General features: G+C 38.9%; 1 protein-coding gene across 2 annotated transcripts in view; it reads left to right on the top strand.

Moving 5' to 3' along the window:
- Positions 1-8,817, top strand: part of SLC9A6 (solute carrier family 9 member A6) — a 54,185-nt gene that overhangs the window by 22,350 nt on the left and 23,018 nt on the right. For both annotated transcript variants that reach the window (XM_043457962.1, XM_043457963.1), the window contains 4 exons: positions 612-700; positions 2,671-2,784; positions 5,228-5,339; positions 6,842-6,995. In XM_043457962.1, the coding sequence (XP_043313897.1) occupies positions 612-700; positions 2,671-2,784; positions 5,228-5,339; positions 6,842-6,995 (469 nt within the window). The remainder of the gene's footprint in view (positions 1-611; positions 701-2,670; positions 2,785-5,227; positions 5,340-6,841; positions 6,996-8,817) is intronic.

Genomic DNA, 8,817 nt, shown 5'->3' with positions numbered 1-8,817 from the left:
TGGATGAAACTGGAGCCCATTATACAGAGTGAAGTAAGCCAGAAAGAAAAACACCAATATAGTATACTAACGCATATATATGGAATTTAGAAAGATGGTAACGATAACCCTATATGCAAGACAGAAAAAGAGACACAGATGTATAGAACAGACTTTTGGACTCTGTGGGAGAAGGCAAGAGTGGGATGATCTGAGAGAACAGCATCAAAACATGTATATTATCAAGTGTGAAACAGATCGCCAGTCCAGGTTGGATGCATGAGACAAATGCTTGGGGCTGCTGCACTGGGATGACCCAGAGGGATGGTATGGGGAGGGAGGTGGGAGGGGGGTTCAGGATGGGGAACACATGTAAATCCATGGCTGATTCATGTCAATGTATGGCAAAAACCACTACAATATTGTAAAGTAATTAGCCTCCAACTAATAAAAATAACTGGGGGAAAAAAAGAATGTAAAAGGTTTTCAATGGAAGCGGTTCCTCTCAACAAAGTAAGTCACAACTGAAAAATTTAACACTAAACATCTAATTCACTTCTATGAATAAGATCCTTAGTATAAAAGTTGAGAACATGCCTTTGATGTGAACTTGGAACTCATTGTCTTTATAGGTGTGGTTGCAGTGTTGTTTTGTGGCATCACACAGGCCCATTATACATACAATAACTTGTCCACAGAGTCTCAGCATAGAACTAAACAGGTAAGAGAAACTTTATAGTTTGTCAATAAACTTTTTTTTGCAGCAAAACAATTTTTTTTTACTGAAAAGTAATCTTTGTTCTGTTCAAAGTGATGTCTGCTCATTTCAGTTCCTCTTCTGTTGGCTCCAGAAATAGATGAGACTGGCAGATTGAAGGGTGACAGCTTTTAGGGTAGAGATAGATAAGCAGAGTAGCCAGGGGCTGTTAGTATTGTGATTCCAATGGTCGGTTAGCTTCTTTTCTTTGTTTTCCTCTAATGGCTTTTTTTCTTCTAGTTTTATTGGCATACAGCACTGTCTTAAGTTTAAAGTGTACAGAGTAATGGTTTGATTTATATACCTCATGAAATAGTGACCACATCATGTCATATAGATACAAAATTAAAGAAATAGGAAAACTTTTTTCTTGTGATGAGAACTCTTAGGATTTACTCTTAACAACTTTCATATATAACATACCACAGTGTTAATTATACTTATCATATTGTGCATTACATCCCTAGTACTTGTTTATCTCATAACTGAAAGTTTGTACCTTTTTACTTCCTCTATCCAATTCCCCTCTCCCTAAAACTTGCATTTGGTAACCACACATCTGATGTCTTTTTCTATGAGTTAGTTTATTTTTGAAGTATAATTGACCTATGACACTGTGTTGTTTGTGTATGCTCAGTCACTTCAATCATGTCTCTCTTTGTGACCCTGTAGACTGTAGCCCATCAGGCTCCTTTGTCCATGGGATTCTCTGGGCAAGAATACTGGAGTGTATTGCCATGCCCTCCTCTAGGGGATCTTCCTAACCCACAGATTGAACCCACATCTCCTGTGGCTCCTGCATTGCTGGTGATTCTTTACTGCTGAGCCACTGGGGAGGCCTGTAACACTATGTTAGTTCCTGTTACACAGCATAGCAATTTGGTTTTTATATACATTTCAAAATAATCACCATGATAAAAGATAATACCTTATTATTGACTATATTCCCCACACTGTGCCTTTCATCCCATGACTCATTTATTTGGCAACTTAAAATTTGTACCTCTTAATCTCCATCACCTATTTCTTTCCTTCCCCCAACTCTATCCCCTCTGGCCACCATCTGTTCTCTATATCTATAACTCTGTTTCTGTTTTTTTTTCCTTTGTTTTTAGAATTCACATATAAGTGAGGTCACATAGTATTTGTCTTTCTCTGACTTATTTCACCTAGCATAGTGCCCACTAGGTCCATCCATATTGTTGCGAATGGCGAATTTTAATTCCTTTTCATGGTTGAGTAATATTCCATTGTGTGTGTGTGTGTGTGTGTGTGTGTGTGTGTGTGTACACACAGTGATGTAAACAGGTGGAGGTGGGCAGGTAGCAGGGCAGGGAACAGAGCACTGGACTATAACGTGTAAACCCTCACTCTCTTAGTGAGGGCTAAGACCCACGTAAAAAGTGAAATCACATGGCAAGGTGGTATGGGAGTTGTCATGAAGCACTCTGTGCCAGGATAAAATGACTTGAACTGGGTCTTACAGCCTGTAAAGAGGGAAGTGTCTGGGACCTGCTATATTTAGGGATTAATTGAGTGGGGGTGTAGAAGACGAGGGTGGCAGGGATACCACTTAGGGTCCTTTCCCAGCATTATGGATGGGAAGTAATGAAAGTTAGACTAACGCAGTGGCCGAGACAGCCAAGAACATTCCAAAAGAAAAATTGGCAGGGTTTGGAGGATGAGGGTGAGGATGACTGAATATGGGAATTGAAGAAGGGAAGTTGATTGGGCAAGTAAAGGGGAAACATTTATGGCTTTTTCTGTGGGACCAGAAATGTCATCTCTACATTTGCTTCCCTCTGAATCACATGTTTTGGAGGATATACATGAACATTACATATTTGAAGTATCTGTTTCAATATCTTAGTAATACTCATGTTTTCAAATTATGTAGATTTTTGCTGGACTAACCTTTTGAAATTTCGTTTCAGTTGTTTGAGCTTCTCAATTTCTTGGCAGAGAATTTCATCTTCTCCTACATGGGACTGACACTGTTCACCTTCCAGAACCATGTTTTTAACCCAACATTTGTAGTAGGAGCATTTGTATCCTTTATTATATATTCTGTTTTGGAAACTTCTTTTTAAATTGAGATTTGCATGTGTTTTCTTGGGGGTGGGATGATTGATAAGACTGATAAGAATTTATAAGGATACATATATTTTTAATATAAATAATATGTATAATAATAATATATATAATATTTTCCTCTGAGTAAAGTAAATAAGGATTTCAACTCTTTTATCCAGTCTGTTCTATTTACATTTTTGTTTATTGCACAAATAATACTGACAGATTGAAATGACAAGAAAAAGTTTCCTACCTTTCTGCCAACTCCAAAAGATAAAACTGCTTGTCCTCTGTTACTGAACGGAAGAAAGAGAGATTGGATGATGAAGAGCAGTTTGCAGTCTGTGCCATAGGGCAGTAGTTGAAAGATGATGAAAGATGGAAGGAGGCTTGCCCACTCTTTCCCTCTCTGCCACCCTTCTCTTTCTCTCTCTCATTGAGTTTTTAAAACCTAGTTGAAAAGGAGAAGCTGATTACATGAAAGAGAGCAAGCAATAGTGCCAACCTCACAAGAAGGTAGGAAGAGATGGAATCCAAAGCACATGGGGAGGGATGGGCCTCCAGTGGGAGGAAGCACAGCTCTGCCATTGTTCCAGGAGAGGGTAGAGTATGTAGAGATGAAGGTACATTTGCAAGATGGCATTTCTCTGATTACTTCTATTTTTATCTGTAAAGTAGGAGGTGAGATCATCTGCTGAAAGTGAGATAGGAGCAGGTGGCCTATCAGTTATCTATTATGTAACAAATTACCCTAAAATTTAGCAACTTAAAACAACAAACGTGTTATTTTGCTGTTTCTGAGAGTCTGGAATCCAGAAGCAACTTAACTGGCAGGTTAAGTTGGCAGGCTCCAGTATCCCTCATGAGATTATAATCATGTTCTGGGTTGGGACTGTACTCTCTCAAGACTTGACTGGGACAGAGGAGCCACCCCAAGCTCACTGACATGGCTGTTAACTGGAGGCTTCAGTTCTTCTCCACGTGGACCTCTCCATGGGGCAACTCACAACATAGCTTCCCCAGGGGGACAGAGTGAGATGAGAGAGCACCAAGATGGAATGCAAAGGGCTTTTATGACCTAATCTTGGAGACAGTGTACCATCTCCCTTCTGCTGTTTTCTATTGGTCACACACAAACCCTGGTAAAGTGTGAGCTGAGACTACACAAGGGTGTGAAACTAGGGAACCCTCTAGGAGGCTGGCTCCCATAGATGATAGAAGTTTTGAGGAAATAGTTGTTGCAGAGAGTAGAAAACTGCATTGACCAAAGAAATGCAATAGAATCGCTGAGCGGTGTTAGAGACCCATTTGAGTTTGGGGAATAAATGTTAACAGTAGAGTCAGTCTGCCCTGCTGTATGACTTTATCCAGAACTATTTAGCTATAAGCATGGAGAAAACAGATAGCTGAGTCCATCTGAGTTTGTAGTTTTGTCAAGTTGGTGCAGTGAAAACAGAGGGGAAAGGGATTGCTGAGTATTGGAAAGAGTTTTATTAAGATGCGGCTAGAAAAGGAAATGAAGAGGGGAGAGGACTGACTGATGGGAAATCAGAGGGGTATTTGGACTGGAGGTCCCAGTAAGATGGAAGAATTATCTGCAATAGATGGATGTGAAACATGGAAAGAGAAATTGTGGTCAGAGAGCGGGATGTTTGAATTAGTGATTTTCAAAAGAAGTAGTATTTTAAGAAACCACCTCAGAATGAAGATTCAGCCAAAAGAGAGTGCCAGAAATATTTTCTTAATTAAAACTCTAAGTAGGATCTGTGTTAGAAACTGAAGTATTACTGAAATACCATTCTACAGAGTCTTAGTCTTCTGAGAATGAACTTCAGGCAGAAAAAGATAAATCCTTATTCATAAGAGAAAAACCTTAACTGTAAGACTCCCATGAAAGCAGTAACTTCATATCCTGCTAGTCTTTGAGAAATTTTTAAGCAGTCAAGTGGCTTGAATCCACAGTACTTACCCAGAACCAAGGCTAAATATTTTCTGTAGGTTTTCGAGTCTATTAGGAGTTGAAATTCCTCAAAACAGAATCCTACCATGGAAATTGACTCTTACCAGGAGACCCTTGTTCTCTTTCTGGCTGTATTTGTTAGGATATAGGTTTGGTTTCATGGGGTAATTACCAAAGTTAACCAAGGTTTTTAAAAGATAGAAATGTATTTCTCTCTCATGTAAAAGTCTGGACTGGTGCAGCAGGCTCTGCTCCACAAAGTCACCAGGGACCCGCACAGCCTTGTAACCATCCTTAGGGAGTTATCCTTGTTCTTAGGGACCCAGGTGGCTCCCCCCTCAATCGTTAGCCATAATAGCAAAATCCTAGAAACAGTACAAAAGTCCAGTGATAGGAATGTATGGTCTAAATAATGTTAACAATAAAAAGAATTATCCTTAACCTATTAATAATTTTAGATTGCTATTTTCTTGGGAAGAGCTGCCAATATTTATCCCTTGTCCCTCTTACTTAATTTGGGTAGAAGAAGTAAGATTGGATCAAATTTTCAACACATGATGATGTTTGCTGGTAAGTTTTAACTCTCTCTTTCTTGCCTCCTCCAGGAAACAACTCACAGTGCATATACCAGTCTGATTTTAGATGGAAATAATATGCTGATAGTATATACAGTTCAGTTCAGTCGCTCAGTCGTGTCCGACTCTTTGCAACCCCATGAATCGCAGCACACCAGGCCTCCCTGTTCATCAACTCCCGGAGTCTACCCAAACCCATGTCCATCGAGTCGGTGATACCATCCAGCCATCTCATCCTCTGTCGTCCCCTTCTCCTTCTGCCCCCAATCCTTCCCAGCATCAGGGACTTTTCCAATGAGTCAACTCTTCGCATGAGGTGGCCAAAGTATTGGAGTTTCAGCTTCAGCATCAGTCCTTCCAATGAGCACCCAGGACTGATCTCCTTTAGGATGGACTGGTTGGATCTTCTTGCAGTCCAAGGGACTCTCAAGAGTCTTCTCCAACACCACAGTTCAAAAGCATCAATTCTTCGGCGCTCAGCTTTCTTCACCGTCCAACTCTCACATCCATACATGACTACTGGAAAAACCATAGCCTTGACTAGACGGACCTTTGTTGGCAAAGTAATGTCCCTGCTTTTAAATATGCTATCCAGGTTGGTCATAACTTTCCTTCCAAGGAGTAAGCATCTTTTAATTTCATGGCTTCAGTCACCATCTGCAGTGATTTTCCCTTAAACATTGAAATCGCAGCCTCCAGTAAAACATCCTTTTTAAAAGTGTCCCATTCCTTTCTATGGGAGTTTTCTCATGTTCTGGTTCCAAATTCCCAGTTCAGAACTATGTTAAGTGTAGTGGAGGAGGTAAAGATGAACACATTTTCACACAAAAATCTATATGTGCATGTTTATGGCAGTTCTCTTCATAATTGCCAAAACCTGGAAACAGCCCAATTGTCTGTCTTCCAGTGAGTGAGGGAGTATGCAAACTAATGGCACCTCCATGCCATGGAATATTCCTCAGTGCTAGAAAGAATAAACCAGTGATACATAGAATATATATGGCCCTCAGAGGCATTGTGCTGAGTGAAAGAAGCCAGGCTTAAATGGTTTCATTATATATGTTCCATTTACATGATATCCTCAAAAAGACAAAAACCCAGCAATGCAGAGAAAATTAGTAGTTACCAAGAGTTTGGTAGTATTATGAGAGGTTATACCAAAAAGAAGGTAGCACAAAGGAATTTGGGAGAGGGGTGATGAAACCACTGTGTCTCGGTTGTGGTAGTGGTCACACACCTCTATACATTTATCAAAACTTATGGAACTGTACACCCGAAAGAGTGAACTTTAATGTAAGTACATTTTAAAATAGAGTTTAAAAAATTATTAAATGATCAATGCTTGTGAGTATCAACTACTAATTCTTTTACTTTTTTGTTGTATATACCTATGTATGTTGAAATATGTATTTGTTCATGCTATTCTAAGGTCTCAGAATATACCTTATGTCTTTGAATTTATGAAGTTCATGTTGTCCTCCTCCTATTCCCTTGTAGGCCTTCGTGGCGCGATGGCGTTTGCCTTGGCCATTCGAGATACGGCCACTTATGCCCGGCAGATGATGTTCAGCACCACACTTCTGATTGTGTTTTTTACTGTGTGGGTATTTGGTGGTGGCACCACTGCCATGCTGTCATGTTTGCATATAAGGTATGTGTTGACTGGGGACCTCACTGTAGTATTAAAATGTAATTTGGGTTATTTTTCTTTTAACCATGAGAGAATTTTAAGCTTAGATAAGTCCCTAATATTTCATTTCTTCCTTATAATAAGTGTATAACATGTAGCACAGAAAAAATGGAAAATATGCAAAGGAAGGATAAAAACGATTGTTAACACTTGGAGGGATGTCTTTCCAGACCTCTTGGTCTGCTCTATGTATTTTTTTAACAAAAAGAGGCAACACTACAGGTACTCTTATAAACTGATTTTTAAATATAATATAGCATAGACATTTATGTTAGTAAACATCATTATTTTAATAGCTGCTTACATTGTAATTTATTAACCAAATCTCTACCATTGGACTTTTGTGTTGTTTTTAGGTTTTTGTTATTATGGCTAACTGAGAATTTTGCTCTTACTATTAAGATTAACAGTGTGAATGTTTGGAAATGCATATACCCTTGTGCACTTGGCTATTTCCTTAGGATGCATTCCTAGAAGTCGAATTGCTTGGTCAAGGGATATGCATATATTTAAGACTTATTATTCATATCTCCAAACTGGATCAAACATTTTCTTGTATCTGCAGCATATGAGACAGTCCGATTTATCCCAGCCCAAATCAACAACTAGATATTATTGTTCTTTCTTATCTTCATGATCAGCACTGTTTCTGACCTGACAATCCAAGGCCAAGGTTGTAAGATCTTAGTCTTGAATGCACACTAGTTAATGTATTCAATTGGAAAAAGCTCCCTTGTATCTCAGGAGTTCTGCATTTGTTTCCATGGGTACAGCAGTCTGTAGTTAAAGCCGTTGTAGGTTTTACTTCTGTGTTTGCTGTAACTTCAAAGATCTTGAGAGCTACTGAGCTTCTAGAATGTGTAAGGTTCGTTAGAGAAAACAGTATTTCTTTCACATCTTATAGAGTCCATTCTCCATTTTATGCATTTCTTTTAATACTCTAAATAGCAACCAGCCCTAAGTCAGACTTTGAATGTTGTTATGATTGTCTTTCTCTCTCTTTACTGTTCAAATCCTTTTATTACAAGTCCTGTGCTGTTACTGTGGATAATTGAAAATACATCAAAATAATGTTCTTGTAACTCTGATTATTACTTCAGGGAGGACCTGGCATTTGTTGAACATCTTCTATGTGTGGGGCATTATGCTAAGTGCATTTTATTTATTTATCTAATCACAATCACTCCATTTTACAAGTGGGGAAATAGAGGCTTTAAAAGTTTCTAGTTGTTCAAGCTCATAAATACCATTAATAGTGGACAGAGGAGCCTCTAGTCTCACTTGATTTGTCCTAGACCTCTGCATCAAGAAATGAGGATGGTCCATTTTGGAAGGGTTAAGCTCCTTTTTTTTCCTCAAGAGTTTTAAAACGAAGGTTCTTCCTTATTCTACTAACGAAAACAAAGCCAAAACTAAATGTTAGATAATTTAGGAAAAATAACACTCTTAAGTGGAGTCTCAGTGTTTAAGTAGAATCAGTTCTCTTCCCTAACTGCCTTTCGCACATACTAAACCAAATACCCATGTTTACCCCACCCCCCAGAAAAAAGCTACCCAAAAACATACCTACTCACATAAAGTTGAATCCTCCTCACCAGCTTTGCAAGCTCTTTGGCCCCATCTTGCCTGTCCTGTAGCATGGTTTGGCATTCAGTGGTATACATTATCTTACAGTCTTAGGTTAACTATTATTAATGTTGTTGTTTGGGGGTTTTTTGGCCTCTTTGCAGAGACTGGAATTTAAATTTCTCTTACCTCCCCCCAAATTTGTTGAGTATAATTG

Source organism: Cervus canadensis, chromosome X (assembly GCF_019320065.1).
Source record: "Cervus canadensis isolate Bull #8, Minnesota chromosome X, ASM1932006v1, whole genome shotgun sequence".
Classification (NCBI taxonomy): Eukaryota; Metazoa; Chordata; class Mammalia; order Artiodactyla; family Cervidae; genus Cervus; species Cervus canadensis.
Note: the sequence above shows the minus strand (reverse complement) of the source record. Positions and strands in the feature narration are given on the sequence as shown.